Raw genomic sequence first — 16,568 nt, forward strand, 5'->3', positions numbered from 1 at the left:
GGCGGTGGCGATGGCCTTGAAGCTCCCCCACCCACCGGCATGGCTTCCCCCAGAGCACTGTAGCAGGCCTGCTCATGGCCCTGGCCGCGGAACCCAAAGGACCCCTGGACACTCCCTAATCCTCTTTCTAACAAAATTTCTTCCATATTCTCTGCTCCAAAGAATAATTTTTGACAATTACAAATATCCTCTTTCCATTTCGATATATAAACATTTTAACTCTTTAATGAGTCCATTCAATTTTCTCTTTTTGATTTACCATTTTGGGCTTCTGTTCTGTATCATGTTTGGACATAAAATGTTTTATTTTGGTCTGATTTATTCCTCAGGAATACTTGGAAATCTTCTATATTATTGAATTTCCATTTCTCCCCTGAAAAAATGTACTCAGTTTTGCTGGATAGGTGACTCTGGCTTACAAACCCAGATCTTTTGCCTTCCTGAATATCCTATTCCATAACACTCAATCCTTCAGTGTAGAAGCTGCTAGATCCTGTGTGATCCTGATTTTCAGTTTCATGGTATTTGAATTGGTTTTTATGGCTGCTTACAGTATTACAGTATTTTCTTTTTATCTTGATGGCTCTTGAATCTATTACATTCTTGAAAATTGTCATTTGAGCATTTCTTTCTAGAGGTGATCTGTGAATTCTTTGAATTTCAATTCTATTTTTGTGTCTGACGATATCTCAGGAGTTTCTTTGGTAATTTCCTGTAGTGTGACAGCCTACACTCAGAATGGGTGAATGACCTGAATAGAAAGAAGGAAAGTATAAGCAAATTATGTGAATACAAAATGGTATACTTGTCAGATCTTTGGGAAAGGAAAGACTTTTAAAACCAAGGAAGAGCTAAAACAATCACCAAATGTAAAATCAATCATTTTGATTACATCAAATTCAAAAGCTTTTGTACAAACAAACCTAATGGATCCAAAATTAGACAGGAAGCAACAAACTGGGAAACAATCTTCATTACAAAAACCTCTGACAAAGGTCAAATCATCCAAATTTATAAAGAACTACAGCCAATTGTACCAAAAAACCAAGCCATTCTCTAATTGATAAATGTGCAAGGGACATGAATAGGCAATTTTCAGTTAAAGAAATCAAAACTAGTAAATAAGCACATGAAAAATTGTTCTAAACCTCTTATAATCAGAGAAATACAAATCAAAACAACTCTGAGGTTATCACCTCACACCTAGCAGATTGGCTAACATGATAGCAAAGGAAAGTAATGAATGCTAGAGGCGGTGTGGCAAAGTCTGGACATTAATTCATTGCAGGTGGAGTTGTGAATTAATCCATCCATTCTTCAAAGCAATTTGGAACTATGCCCCCAAAGGGTGCTAAAAGACTGTCTGCCCTTTGATCCAGCCATAGCACTGCTGGATTTGTACCCCTGAGAGATAATATAGAAAAGGACATGTACAAAAATATTCATAGCTGGGCTCTTTGTGGTGGCAAAAAATTGGAATATGAGGGGATGCCCTTCAATTGGGGAATGGCTGAACAAATTGTGGTATATGTTGGTAATGGAATACTATTGTGCTCAAAGGAATAACAATAAAGTTGAAGAATTCCATGGCGACTGGAACAACCTCCAAGAAATAATGCAGAGGGAGAGGAGCAGAACCAGGAGAACACTATACACAGAGCCTGATACACTGTGGTACAATCAAATGTAATGGACTTCTCCATTAGTGGCAATGCAATGACCCCGAACAACCTGGAGGAATCTACGAGAAAAACTGGAATTCACATCCAGAGGAAACACTTTGGGAGAAAAAACACCAAAGAAAAAGAACTGCTTGAATGCCTGGGTCGAAGGGATATGGTTGGGGATGCAGACTCTAAATGAATATCCTAGTGTAAACAACAACATGGAAATAGGTCCTGATCAACAACACAAGTAATACCTCATGAAATTGCGGGTTGGCTGTGGGAAGGGTAGGTGGAGTGGAGGGAGGGAAACAATGTGATTATTGTAACCAAGGAATAATGTTGTAAATTGACTAAATATACTAATTCAAATTGAAAAAATAAATAAAAGGCATGTTAACATTAACATTTAAAAATTAATATATAAATATATTTTGAAAATACAAGATTAAGTGTTCTTTTCATCAGTGAGTTCTCATACCACTTTTTAATATAGCTCCAATTTTGCCATTCTAGAAGTTCTTCTTCTGTGCATTTTTGTATATCTTGTTCCATATGGCCAATTCTGCTTTTCAAAAGAGTTCCTCTCTCCTTTGAATGTTTATGCATCTCTTACCACTTTGTCTATTGTGATTTTACTCCCATTTGAATTAGTTTATTTAGTCAATTTAGAACATTAGTACTTGTTTACAATAATCACATTATTTCCCTACCTCCCTCTTCATTTGAGGTGGTCTCCCTATTCATCTTGGATACTGTCAATTAGATTTTTTTCTTTCCTTTTTTTAATTAGACTGACTAGTATTTTGTATATTTTATTTGTTTTTTTTCAAAGTACCAGTTTCTAGTCTTATTTATTAAATCAATAGTTCTTTGACTTTCGATTTTATTAATTTCTGCTTTGATTTTTTGGATCTCTAATTTAGTCTTCATCTGAGGAGTTTTAATTTGTTTGCTTTCTAGATTTTTAATTTGCATTCCCAATTCATTGACCCTCTGCCCTTCTTAATTTGTTAATATATGAACAGACATCAGAGAAGGAACTAGAGAGGGAACATAAAGCTGGCTGACTGGCCAGAGCTGTGTAGATCCTCCATATTTGCTCCAGCCTTACAAGAGGTGATGGCCTCAGAGCACACCCAGCCCAACCAATCTGAACTTAATCTCATCAAAAGTCTTCAGAACTCAGGGAAGTCCAGGGTCCACACCCCTTCCTCATTGACTGCTGGACTTTAATGCAATCAAAAGACTCCAGAGGACAGGGAAGCTCAAACCCCCAACAACCCTCCCCAACAGACTGCACCAAGAGATCTTCTGTCACAGCTCCAAGAGGGGAGACTGACAGAAGCCCCGAAATCCCCCCAAAATGAGAGGATCAAGATCACAGACAAATATAGGGAGCAAAGAAGTGGTGAATATGAGCAAAGAACAGAAAAAGAAGAAAGAAATTACAGTAGACAGCTTCTACACAGCGAATGGAGCAGAGGGGGAGGGATCAACAATCGATAAATCAGAAATCCCAGCAAATTGGATACAGGCTTTGGAAGAACTCAAAATGCAATTCAAAACACAATTAAGAGAGGCTGATGACAATTTTAATAGCAAGATAAGTCATCTGGAAACAGAAAACAGTGTCTTGAAAGCCAAAATTAATCAGCTGGAAAACAAGGCAAAGAAGATGAGCTATTGTGCTCAAAGGTATAGTGAACTGGAGGAATTCCATGTGAACTGGTACAGCCTCCAGGATTGATGTAGAGGGATGGGAACAGAACCAGGAGAACATTGTACAGAACCAGGAGACTGATACACTGTGGTAAAATCAAATATAATGGACCTCTCTATTAGTCGCAATGAAATGATCTAGAACAATTCGGAGGGATTTATGAGAAAAAACACTATCCATGTTCAGAGGAAAAACTCTGGGAGCAGAAACACAGAATGAAAACAATTATTTGACCATATGGGTCAATGGGAATATGATTGGGGATGTAGACTCTAAATTATCACCCTAGTATTATAAACATCAATAATATGGAAATAGATTTTGATCAAGGACACCTGTAAAACCCAGTGGAATTTCACACTGGCTCTGGGGGGTGGAGGGGGGTGGAGGGGGAGGAGTGAGGTAGGTGAGGGAAAGAACGTGATTCATGTAACCAGGGAAAAATATTCTAAATTAACTAATTAAATTAAATATAAAAAATAAAAAGAGACAGTTAAACTTGGAATCTGTACCTGTGGTGAATGGAGCGCTGTTCTCAGTTTCAGATTCTTTGTGCAGCTACAGTATACTCTCTGGGGATCTATCTTCTTTCAGTTCTTCAAATGTGGTATCATGCAAACAAAGGTGTTTTTAATAGCCTTCTGATCTAAATTCTGGTTTCTGAGTAACCCCAGCCATTTCCCCCCACTTTGAAATGTGACCAGGGAGAGTCTGCTGCCATCCCCCCACCCCCGTGGCTACAAGTACTCCTGTCTGCTCGCACTCCTCCACCTTGATATCTCCCCCACAGATTAGGGTCTCATTCTGAATATGAGCAATGCAGCAGGAGAATTGCCTTCACTGTCAGCAAAGGGATTCCTGTAATCTCCTCTCAGCCACTCTCTGATCCCTCAACCCCTTATTGACTGGGGATGAATGCTCCAGAAGCCTTTCCTGTTGCTTCAGTTGTGGACAAGTCCTTTTGGCTTGATGGGGTCTGCCCTGGTACACTGCTTTACTTCCACCTCCACCTCTGTACACATCATCTGTCCTGCAGGTCTTCAAAGTCGTTTTGTGCTGGAAAATGATTTGCTTGTCTTTTTTTGTGATATACTCCTCCAGAATTCATTTTAGGACATTGTATCAGGTTTTGGGGTGGTAATTTGATAGAGATCAGATGGGGGATGTGTATCTTCTACACCAACTTGGTGAGACTCTGCCCTTGGCTTCTATTCTTATACATTTGAATTATTGGAAATTGGAAATGAGACCCTTATCAGAAGAATATGAAGCAAAGATTTTTTCTCTCCAGTTAGCCAATTCCCTTCTCATTTTACCTACATTGGTCTTGTTCTGGAGGAAAACCCAATTTTAAGTTAGCAACACTCTCCATCTTATCTTGCTGTCCTATCTATCCCTCATGTGCACATGAACTGTCCCTCTGTCCATTAAAATGAAAGATACAATTTTCCAGATAACTCATTTTTTTACATCACCTTTTAGGTAGCTTGCTCATATACCCATTTGAGTTTACTTTGTTATGTCAAGCAAGAATATCGGTCTATCCCTAGTTCTCCTGGACTAATTTTCAGTATTACCAGCAATTTTTGTTAAGTAATGAGTTCTTACTCTTGAAACTGGATTAACCTCCTCATTTTATGTGTGAGGAAACGAAGGCAAAAACATAGGATATGGCAGAACCATGATTTGAATCCAGGTCTTCTGACTCCCAAGTCCACAATTTTTAATACTGCCAGAAAAAAGTATAGTAGAGGTATCCTCAGTTTTCCTCTGAGGAAGGACTAGAATAGTGCCACCTAGAATAATGGTCATGATCATGATAATGGTCACCACAGTAACTAGCATTTAGAGAGATCTTTAAGGTTTACAAAGCATTTTCTCTCATTTGAATAACATTTGTAAGGCTCAGACAATTGGGTATCTTTCCCTTCTGTACAGCAGCAGGGAGATACAACTGGAAGAGCTTCATCCTTAACTTCACCATCACCAACATGTTTTATACAACCAAGATGGCTCAAAGGGATTCCAGCACATTCCGTCTTCCTGAATGTTTCCTGCAGCGCATGGTGAGACTCTTCCCCTCCACACCCCTCTTCCTCCTTGCATCCATGCTTCCTTCCTCATCCCTGGATATACAGACTTCCTCTAGCCAGGTACTCAGAAGTTCCCTTCTCTCTTTTTGTTTCCAGTTCAAGGTATTGTTTGAAAGAAGCAGCCTTGGCTTTCAGTATTGTGGATGCAATGTGATCTTGCTGAGGTGAGAATCTTGAAAGCCATGAGCTCAAATAGCAGGGACCATAACATTCCCATTTGACAAAGATCACACACAGGCTGCTGCTGCTTCCCAATAGCAATTCCTTCTTTCACAAGCTGTAATGGATTCACCACCACAACCACCCCCACTCCCCCCAACCAACAAGCCATTAGAAATATTGTGGGCACCTTCTACCTTTTCCTTGGTGGAGAAAAACTTCTTTTTCCACAAGTCTTCCAAAGACAAGGTTGTAAGTTTAATCACTTGAACTTTATAACTCCATGTGAAAGAAATAACATAGGAGGCAACAGAGTGCTTAGAAAATAATTGATTAGAACATATCAACATTCACTGTCTCTAGAATCATAGGATTATAGAATGGAAGCTTAAAGAGATAGTAGAGGCCATATGGACCACTCTTCATTTACAGATGAAAAAATGAAGAGCCAAGGACATTCCAGTGACTTTTCCAAGATCAAAGATACTGTCAGATCCAGAATTTGAACACAGGCCATTTGATTTGAAATCCAGTGGTCTTTGTACTACTCTAAAGAAACTACTGAAAATAATCTGATCCCATACACACTTGTAAACATAGATGTGAGTGAATTTACACAGCACTGCCAATTTCATTGCAGCAGATCAGAGTGCTGAGCTTGAAATCAGGAACACCTTAGTTCAAATTCTCTCTGAGACTCTTAGCAGCTGCGTGACCCTCAGCAAGTCACATCATTTGTCTTAGCCTCAATTCCTTCATCTTTAAAATGATAAGGTTGGTTTTGATGCCTTCCAATGTCCTTTTCAACTCTCAAACTATAATTCTCTCCAAACCATTGTTCAAAGTGGGTCACTTCTTTCAAGAGTGTTTTCTGAATAATTAAATTTCATTAATTAAACCAAAGGTGTCAAACTCAAAAGGAAACAACATCCCTGTCCCCTGCATGTTGACTCAGAAAATTATGCATATTTATATATTTCATCATGAACACTTTAAAATTATAGAGGAACAGTACTACACTATAGTCTTGTTCAAGTGATTTTCAGGAAGGGCCATGTTTGATATCTCTTGTGTAAATCATCAATTTCTAGGTCTATGAAAAATGGGGCAGCAACAGGAGTGGAGGTTATATGTTTTTATAAGGAAGTTTTCTCTGTCCCCGTCTTGGACAAGAAGAAGATTTACCAAGAGCTGAGTCAAGAGACTAATGGAATAACAAGGCTTGGACATTATATTCTAGATAAGAAAAGCCTCTATGTGGATGGTGAGTAGCCCAAATTGGGACATACATTTTTATTTCTCTAGGTGATTCCATTTCCAGAAAACAACCCACCTACCCCAAATTCTTCTTACCTTTTTAGACCACCCTTATTTTCATGGGTTTTTTTTTCTATCCCTCCTGGGATGCTGGCCCTCAAAGTGGTGACAAAATATAGAGATATGGGGGTTTACTTCTAAAGATCATAAGTGGCTGGATTTTTCTTAGGCTCCTTAAACAAAGATATATGCCATCAATCTCCCTTCCTCTTGATTGAGGAAGTGCCTTGAATGATAAAGTGCCATTTTACCAACCTTGTGGGCCCCAGAACATCTCTCCATTGCTTCCTTCAACGTTTGCCCAGATACCCTACTGAAATATTAATGTTTACTCTCTCTCTCCCACCCTCCCTGCTCCTCTCTCTCCTCTTCCCTCAACCATTACTTTTCCTTCTCATTTCATTTCTCCTTCATCTTTTCTCCCTTTTTTTATTCTTCTCTTTTTTCTATTTCCCCTCTCCTCTTGTCTTCACTTCCCTTCTGTCCAATTCTCTTCCATTTTGTTCCCTTCTCCTCTCCTCTCCCCTCCTTTCATCTCTGTTTCCCTGCCTTCTTTCCCTCCCTTCTTCCCTTCCCTCCCCCGAATCTCTCCTTCTCTCCTTCCCTCTGAATTTCTTCCTCCTCTTTTTCTTCTCCCCTTCCCAACTATAGGGTATAACCCTCAGATGATGCCACCCCCCTACACAAAAGGTGAGTTTTCAATTTATTGATTTCTCTATATTTTGACCTTTTTTTGGAAGGAGGGGAATAGGGAAGAGGGGAAATGGGTTTGGGGGGTTCAGAATGAAGTGTACTGTTACAAATGGCCAATGTAGAGCCCTTCTTTACTCATATATCTATGGGGGTTATTTTGCTACTCAAAACATATATAAATTGTTCAAAAGGGTAAAAATTAATCCAATAGGACGTGGAAAGCAGGTTACCCCTATCCCCTTCTCATTCAATATTTAGTCAAACCTTGTGGTCTTTGTAACCCTGGTACAAAGAAGGCATCTCCAAGGATTTCAGGGAGACTAGTGCCTGTCCTCTATGATCTTCATTCAGTAATATTGGCCAATGGTTTTCTTTTTTTTTTTAATTTAATTTAATTTTTTTGTTGTTCCAATACTCACTTTATTTCCCTCCCTCCCCTCCAACCACCCTTTTCCAGCAGCCAAATTGCAATTTCATTCGGTATTACTTGTGTCCTTGATCAGAACTTATTTCCATGTTCTTGTTTGCATTAGGATGTTCATTTAGATTCTACATCCCCAACCATATCCCTTCGACCCATATATTTAAAGCAGTTCTTTTTCTTTCGTGTTTTTACTCCCACAGTGTTTCCTCTGAATCTGGATATTGGTTTTCCTTGTAGGTTCCTCAGAGTTGCTCAGGGTCATTGCATTGACACTAATGGAGTAGTCCATTACGTTTGATTGTACCACAGTGTCAGGCTCTGTGTATAATATTTTCCTGTTTCGGCTCCTCTCATTCTGCTTCAATTCCTGGAGGTTGTTCCAGTCCCCATGGAATTCTTCAATTTTATTGTTATTCCTTTGAGCACAATAGTATTCCATCACCAACATATGCCATAATTTGTTCAGTCATTCCCTAATTGAAGGGCATCATCTCATTTTCCAATTTTTTGCCACCACAACGAGCCCAGCTATGAATATTTTTGTATATGTATTTTTCCTTATTATCTCTTTGGGGTACAAAGCCAGCAGTGCTATGGCTGGATCAAAGGACAGAAAGTGCCCTTTGTGGGCATAGTTCCAAATTTCCCTCCAGAATGGTTGGATCAATTCACAACTTCACCAGCAATGCATTAATGTCCAGTCTTTGCCAACACCTCTTCCAGCTGTCATGTTAACCAATCTGCTAGGCGTGAGGTGATATCTTAGAGTTGTTTTGATTTGCATTTCTCTGATTATTAGAGATTTAAAGCACTTTTTCATATGCTTATTAATAGTTTTGATTTCCTTAACTGAAAATTGCCTATTCATATCCCTTGCCCATTTATCAATTGGAGAATGGCTTGCTTTTTTGTATGATTGGTTTAGCTCTTTATAAATTTGTGTAATTAGACAAACACAGGAAGTATATGAACACAACTACAAAACACTTTCCACAAAGTTAAAACTAGATCTAAACAATTGGAAAAACATTGATTGCTCATGGGTGGGATGAACTAACATAATAAAAATGACAATCCTACCCAAATTAATTTGGCACTTATGGCACTTATTTAGTGCCATACCCATTGAACTACCAAAAAACTTCTTTACTGAATTAGAAAAAACAACAACTAATTTCATTTGGAAGAACAAAAGATGCAGGGAAATCATGAAAAGAAAATGCAAAGGAAGGAGAACTTGCAGTCCCAGAACTCAAACTATACTATAAAGCAGTGGTTATAAAAACAATTTGGTACTGACTAAGAGACCGAAAGGGGATCAGTGGAATAGACTTGGCGTAAATGATCTCATCAAGACAGTTTATAACAAACCCAAAGACCCCAGCTTTTGGGACAAAAATCCACTATTTGATAAAAAGTGCTGGGAAAATTGGGAGAGTGTGGGAGAGATTAGGTTTGGATCAACACCTCATATTCAAAATGGGTGAATGACTTGAACATTAAGAAGGAAACTATAAGTAAATTAGGTGAACACAGAATAGTATACATGTCAGACCTTTGGGAAGGGAAAGACTTTAAAACCAAGCAAGACTTAGAAAGAATCACAAAATATAAAATAAATAATTTTGACTACATCAAATTAAAAAGGTTTTGTACAAACAAAACCAGTGTAACTAAAATCAGAAGGGAAGCAACAAATTGGGAAACAATCTTCATAAAAACCTCTGACAAAGGTTTAATTACTCAAATTTACAAAGAGCTAAATCAATTGTACAAAAAATCAAGCCATTCTCCAACTGATAAATGGGCAAGGGACATGAACAGGCAGTTCTCAGCCAAAGAAATCAAAAGTATTAATAAACACATGAAAAAGTGTTCTACATCTCTTATGATCAGAGAGATGCAAATCAAAACAACTCTGAGGTATCATCACACACCTAGCAGATTGACTAACATAACAGCTATGGAAAGTAATGAATGCTGGAGGGTATGTGGCAAAGTAGGGGCATTAATTCATTGCTGGTGGAGTTGTGAATTGATCCAACCATTCTGGAGGGCAATTTGGAACTATGCCCAAAGGGCGATAAAAGTCTGTCTGCCCTTGGATCCATCTATGGCACTGCTGGGTTTGTACCCCAAAGAGATAATAAGGAAAAAGGCTTGTACAAGAATATTCATAGCAGCGCTCTTTGTGGTGGCCAAAATTGGAAAATGAGGCGATGCCCTTCAATTGGGGAATGGCTGAACAATTTGTGGTATATGTTCGTGATGGAATGCTATTGTGCTAAAAGGAATAATAAAGTGGAGGAATTCCATGGGGACTGGAACAACCTCCAGAAAGTGATGCAGAGCAAAAGGAGCAGAACCAGGAAAACATTGTACACAGAGACTGATACACTGTGGTACCATCGAAGGTAATGGACTTCTCCATTAGTGTCAATGCAATGTCCCTGAACAATCTGCAGGGATCTAAAAAACACTACCCACAAGCAGAGGATAAACTGTGGGAGTAAAAACACCGATGAAAAGCAACTGCTTGACTATAGTGGTGGAGGGGATATGACTGATGAGAGACTCTAAATGAACACTCTAATGTAAATACCAACAACATGGAAATGGGTTCGAATCAAGAACACATGTGATACCCAGTGGAATCACGCGTCGGCTATGGGAGTGGTGGTGGGAGGGATGGGGAGGGAAGAAAAGAAAATGTTCTTTGTTTCCAATGAATAATGTTTGGAAATAACCAAATAAAATGATGTTAAAAAATAATAAAAAATAACTTTGTGTAATTAGACCTTTGTCAGAGGTTTTTGTAATGAAGATTGTTTCCCAGTTTGTTGCTTCCCTTCTAATTTTGGTTGCATTAGCTTTGTTTGCATAAAAACTTTAATTTGATGTAATCAAAATGATTAATTTTACATTTTGTGATTTTTTCTAGCTCTTGCTTGGTTTTAAAAGTCTTTCCTTTCCCAAAGTTCTGAGAAGTATACTACTCTGTCTTCACCTAATTTGCTTATAGTTTCCTTCTTTACATTCAGGTCATTCACCCATTCTGAGTTTATCTTGGTGTAGGGTGTGAGATGTTGATCCAAACCTAATCTCTCCCATACTGTCTTCCAATTTGCCCAGTAGTTTTTATCAAATAGTGTGTTTTGGTCCCCAAAACTGGGATCTTTGGGCTTATCATAGATTGTTTTGCTGAGGTCATTTTCCCCTACTCTATTCCACTGATCCTCCTTTCTGTCTTTATATCCTTTCTAGAATCAGTCTACCACCATGGGTCCAGAAGATGGAGGAAAGTCTACTGAATGAATGGGCATCTGTTTCAATCCAAACGTTTTAACAGAAGAGCCTACTGTGCCCAGTGCAGTGAAAGGATATGGTGTCTCGGAAGGCAAGGCTACAAGTGTATCAAGTGCAAATTACTGGTCCATAAAGGTTGTCATATTTTTGTACCACGGACCTGCAAAAGGCATATGGATTTGATGATGCCATCCCAAGAAACTCAAGTAGAGGATAAAAATGATAATGTTGACCTTCCCTCCGAAGAAAATGATGGACTCGCTTAAGTTCTCTCAACCTGGAAACACGACAGCCTTAAAGATGATTCTGGGGACATTAAGCCAGTTATCGATGGGATGGATGGAATTAAAATATCTCAGGGGCTCGGGCTGCATTGCCACTAATGGATAAATCCATTACCCTCAATTGTATTGTACCACACTGTGTCAGTCTCTGTGTACAATGTTCTCCTGGTTCTGCTACTTTCACTTTGCATCAGTTCCTAGAGGTCATTCCAGTTCACTTGGAATTCCTCCAGTTTGTTATAACTTTGAGCACTATGTTATTCCATCACCAAAGTATACCAGAATTTGTTCAGTCATTCCCCAATTGAAGAGCATTACCTCATTTTACAATTTTTTGCCACCACAAAGAATGTAGCTAGGAATATTCTTGTAGAGGTCTTTTTCTTTACTATCTCTTTGGAGTACCAACCCAGCAGTGTCATGGCTGGATCAAACGGAAGACAGTCTTTTAGCACCCTTTGAGTATAGTTCCAAATTGCCCTCCAGAATGGTTGAATCAATTCACAACTCCACCAGCAGTGCATTAATGCCCTCACTTTGCCACATCCCCTCCAGCATTCATTACTTTCCATTCCTATATTAGCCAATATGCTAGGTATGAGGTGATACCTCAGAGTTGTTTTGATTTGCATCAATATGATTATAAGAGATTTAGAACACTTTTTCATATGCTTATTAATAGTTTTGATTTCTTTGGCTGAACACTGCCTATTCATGTCCCTTGCCCATTTATCAATTAGAGAATGGCTTGATGTTTTGTAAAATTGATTTAGCTAGCTTTTCATAAATTTGAGTAATTAGACTAATTAAACCTTTTCAGAGGTTTTTGTTTTGAAGATTGTTTCCCAATTTTTGCTTCTCTTCTAATTTGGGTTGTATTGGTTTTGTTGGTACAAAACATTTTTAATTTGATGTAATCAAAATTGTTTATTTTACATTTTGTGATTTTTTTTCTAAATCTTGCTTGGTTTTAAATTTTTTTCCTTTCCCATAGATCTGACATGTATGCTATTCTGTGTTCACCTAATTTGCTTATAGTTTCCTTCCTTATAGTGAAGTCTTTCACCATTTCTGAGTTTATCTTCGTGTAAGGTGTGATACGTTGATCCAAACATAATCTTACCCATACTGTCTTCCAATTTTCCCGGTAGATTTTATCAAGACGTTGATTTTGATCACAAAAGCTGGGATCTTTGACTTTATCATAGACTGTTTTGCTGAGGTCACTTACCCCATGATTTCCCTGGATATCTTTAATCTTTTGTTCTTCAAATGAACTTTGTTATTTTTTTAAATAGTTCAGAAAGAAGTTTTTGTTAGTTCAATGGGTATGGCACTAAATAAGTAAAGTAATTTGGGTAGGATGGTCATTTTTATTATGTTAGCTCATCCTTCCCATGAGCAATTCATATTTTTAGAATTCTTTAGATCTAGTTTTAATTATGTGGAGAGTGTTTTGTAATTGTGTTCATATAGTTCCTGTTTTTTTCTAGGCAGATAGATTCCTAAGTATTTTATATTGTCTAGGATGATTTTAAATGGAATTTCTCTTTCTAATTCTTGCTGCAGAGACATGTTGGAAATATATAGAAATGCTGATGACTTATGTGGGTTTATTTTATGTTCTTCAACTTTGCTAAAGTTGTTGATTATTTCAACTAGCTTTTTATTTGATTCTCTAGGATTCTTTAAATAGACCATCATATCATCAACAAAGAATGATAGCTTGGTCTCCTCATTGCCTATTTTAATACCTTCAATTTCCTTTTCTTTAATTCCTACTGTTAGTTTTTCTAGTACAATGTTAAATAATTGAGGTGATAAAGGGCATCCTTGTTTAACTCCTGTTCTTATTGGGAAGGCTTTTGGTTTATCCCCATTGCAGATGATATTTATTTGTTGATGGTTTAAGATATATACTGTTTATTATTTTTAGGAAAGGCCCTTCCATTCCTATGCTTTCTAGTGTTTTCAATAAGAATGAGTGTTGTATTTTGACAAAGCTTTTTTCTCCATCTTTTGAAATGATCAAGTGATTTTTGTTGGTTTTCTTGTTAATATGGTCAATTATATGGATGGTTTTCTTAATATTGAACCATTCTTGCATTCCAGGTATAAATCCTAACTGGTCATATTGAATAACCCTTGTGATCACTTGCTGGAGTCTTTTTGCTCGTATCCTATTTAAGACTTTTGCATCTATATTCATTAAGGAGATTTTGGTCTGTAGTTTTCATTCTCTGTTTCTAACCTGACTGGCTTTGGAATCAGTACCATATTTCTGTCATGAAAGGAATTTGGTAGAATTCCTTCTTTGTTTATTCTGTCAAATAGTTTGTTTAATATTGGCATTACTTATTCTTTGAATGTTTGATAGAATTTATTTGTGAATCCATCTGCTCCTAGGGAATTTTTCTTAGGGAATTCTTTGATGGCTTGTTCAATTTCTTTTTCTGATATGGGGTTGTATTAGGTAGTCTATTTCTTCCTTATTTAGTCAAGGCAATTTATATTTTTATAAATATTCACCCATGTCACCTAGATTGCCATATAATTGGGCATAATAATTTTTAATGTTTGCCTTAATTTCCTTTTCATTAGAAGTGAGGTCTCCCTTTTCATCTTGGATACTGTCAATTTGGTTTTATTCTTTCCTTTTTTAAATTAGATTGACTCGCACTTTGTGTATTTTATTTCTTTTTTCAAAGTACCAGCTTCTAGTCTTATTTATTAAATCAACAGTTTTTTGACTTTCAATTTTATTAATTTCTCCTTTGTTTTGTAGAATCTTTAATTTAGTCCTCATCTGAGGATTTTTAATTTGTTCACTTTCTAGTTTTTTAATGTGCATGCCCAATTTATTGACCTCTGCCCTCGCTAATTTGTTGCTATATGAATTTAAGGATATATATTTCCCCCTGAGTAACTCTTTGGCAGGATCCCATAGATTTTGAAAGAATGTTTTCTTCATTGTCATTTTCTTCAGTGAAATTATTGTTTCTATGACTTGTTCTTTAACTAACTGATTTTGGAGAATTGTATTGTTTAATTTCCATTTAATTTTTTTTTCCTCTGCCTCTCCATGTATCTTTACTAATTATAATTTTCATTGCATTGTGCCTGAGAAAGTTCCATTCATTATTTCTCCTCTTTTGCAGTTTTTTGTAATATTTTTATACCCTAGTAAAAGGTCAGTCTTTATGAATGTACCATGTGCTGTTGAAAAGAAGGTGTATTCCTTTTTGTCCCTATTTATTTTTCTCCACATATCTACTAACTCTAATTTTTATAAAATTTCTTTCACTTCTTACCTCTTTCTTATTTATTTTTTGGTTTAATTCATCTAGTTCTGATAGAGGAAGTTTCAGGTCTCCTATCAATATATTTTTTCTATCTATTTCATCCTTGAGCTTCATACTTTCTCCTTTAGAAATTTGGATGCTATGCCATTTGGTGCATACATGTTGAGAACAGATATTTTCCTCATTATCTGTACTGCCTTTTATTAGGATGTAATTAACTTCCTTATGACTTTTAACTAGATATAGTTTTTCTTTGGCTTTGTCAGAGATCATGATTGTGACTCCTGCCTTCTTTTTTTTTAAATATTATTTTATTTGGGTATTTACAAACATTATTCAATGGAAACACTGATCGTTATCTTTTCCTCTCCCCGCCCCCTTCCCACCACTTCTCCCATAGTCGGCTCACAATTCCACTGGGTTTCAGATGTGTTCTTGGTTCGAACCCATTTCCATGTTGTTGATATTTGCACTAGAGTGTTCATTTAGAGTCTCCCCTCAGTCATTTCCTCTCAGCTACTGTAGTCAAGCAGTTGCCTTTCATCAGTGTTTTTACTCCAGTAGTTTATCCTTTGCTTGTGGATAGTGTTTTTTAGATCCCTGGATATTGTTCAGAGACATTGCATTGTCCCTAGTGGAGGAGTCCATTACCTTTGATTGTAACACAGTGTATCAGTCTCTGTGTACAAGATTTTCCTGGATCTGCTCTTTCACTCTGCATCATTTCCTGGAGGTTGTTCAAGTCTCCGTGGAATTCCTCCATGTTATTATTCCTTTTAGCACAATAGTATTCCATCACCAACATAGACGACAAATTGTTCAGCCATTTCCCAATTGAAGGGCATCGCCTCATTTTCCAATTTTGGCTACCACAAAGAGTGCAGCTATGAATATTCTTGTACAAGTCTTTTTCCATATTATCTCTTTGGGGTACAAGCCCAGCAGTGCTATGGCTGGATCAAAGGGCAGAAAGTCTTTTATCACCCTTTGGACATAATTCCAAATTGCCCTCCAGAATGGTTGGATCAGTTCACAACTCCACCAGCAATGAATTAATGCCCCTACTTTGCCGCATCCCCTCTAGCAGTCATTACTTTCCATAGCTGTCATGTTAGCCAATCTGCTAGGTGTGAGGTGATACCTCAGAGTTGTTTTGATTTGCATCTCTCTGATTATAAGAGATGGAGAACACTTTTTCATGTATTTATTAATAGTTTTGATTTCTTTGGCTGAGAACTGCCTGGTCATATCCCTTGCCCATTTATCAATTGGAGAATGACTTGATTATTTTGTACAATTGATTTAATTCTTTGTAAATTTGAGTAAGTAAACCTTTGTCAGAGGTTTTTATGAAGATTGTTTCATACTTTGTTGCTACCCTTCTAATTCTAGTTACATTGGTTTTGTTTTTACAAAAGGTTTTTAATTTGATGTAGTCAAAATTATTTATTTTACATTTTGTGACTCTTTCTTTGTCTTTCTTGGTTTTAAAGTCTTTCCCTTCCCAAAGGTCTGACATGTATACTATTCTGTATTTACCTAATTTACTTATAGTGTCCTCCTTTATGTTCATGTCAGTTACCCATTTTGAATTTATCTTGGT

General features: G+C 37.2%; 1 protein-coding gene and 1 long non-coding RNA gene across 4 annotated transcripts in view; one reads left to right on the forward strand and one right to left on the reverse strand.

The window, feature by feature from the left end:
- LOC103093644 (mucin-16-like) overlaps nucleotides 1-11,794 on the forward strand; it is a 52,189-nt gene extending 40,395 nt beyond the window's left edge. The window contains exons 13-17 of one of the 3 annotated variants that reach the window (XM_056798711.1): nucleotides 5,326-5,453; nucleotides 5,577-5,644; nucleotides 6,731-6,903; nucleotides 7,608-7,646; nucleotides 11,338-11,794. In XM_056798711.1, the coding sequence (XP_056654689.1) occupies nucleotides 5,326-5,453; nucleotides 5,577-5,644; nucleotides 6,731-6,903; nucleotides 7,608-7,646; nucleotides 11,338-11,384 (455 nt within the window). In that variant the 3' untranslated portion in view covers nucleotides 11,385-11,794. Of the gene's footprint in view, nucleotides 1-5,325; nucleotides 5,454-5,576; nucleotides 5,645-6,730; nucleotides 6,904-7,607; nucleotides 7,647-11,337 lie in introns of those variants that run through there. The other 2 variants (XM_056798712.1, XM_056798713.1) reach the window with 2 other exon arrangements.
- LOC130454517 (uncharacterized) lies at nucleotides 204-5,994 on the reverse strand. The gene is made up of 3 exons (XR_008912130.1): nucleotides 5,837-5,994; nucleotides 3,900-3,983; nucleotides 204-751 (listed from the first exon to the last, which is right to left on the reverse strand). It is a non-coding gene; the product is annotated as an uncharacterized LOC130454517 (long non-coding RNA).
- Nucleotides 11,795-16,568: the final 4,774 nt, after the last annotated feature.

The sequence above is a fragment of the Monodelphis domestica genome, chromosome 5, assembly GCF_027887165.1.
Source record: "Monodelphis domestica isolate mMonDom1 chromosome 5, mMonDom1.pri, whole genome shotgun sequence".
Taxonomy (NCBI): Eukaryota; Metazoa; Chordata; class Mammalia; order Didelphimorphia; family Didelphidae; genus Monodelphis; species Monodelphis domestica.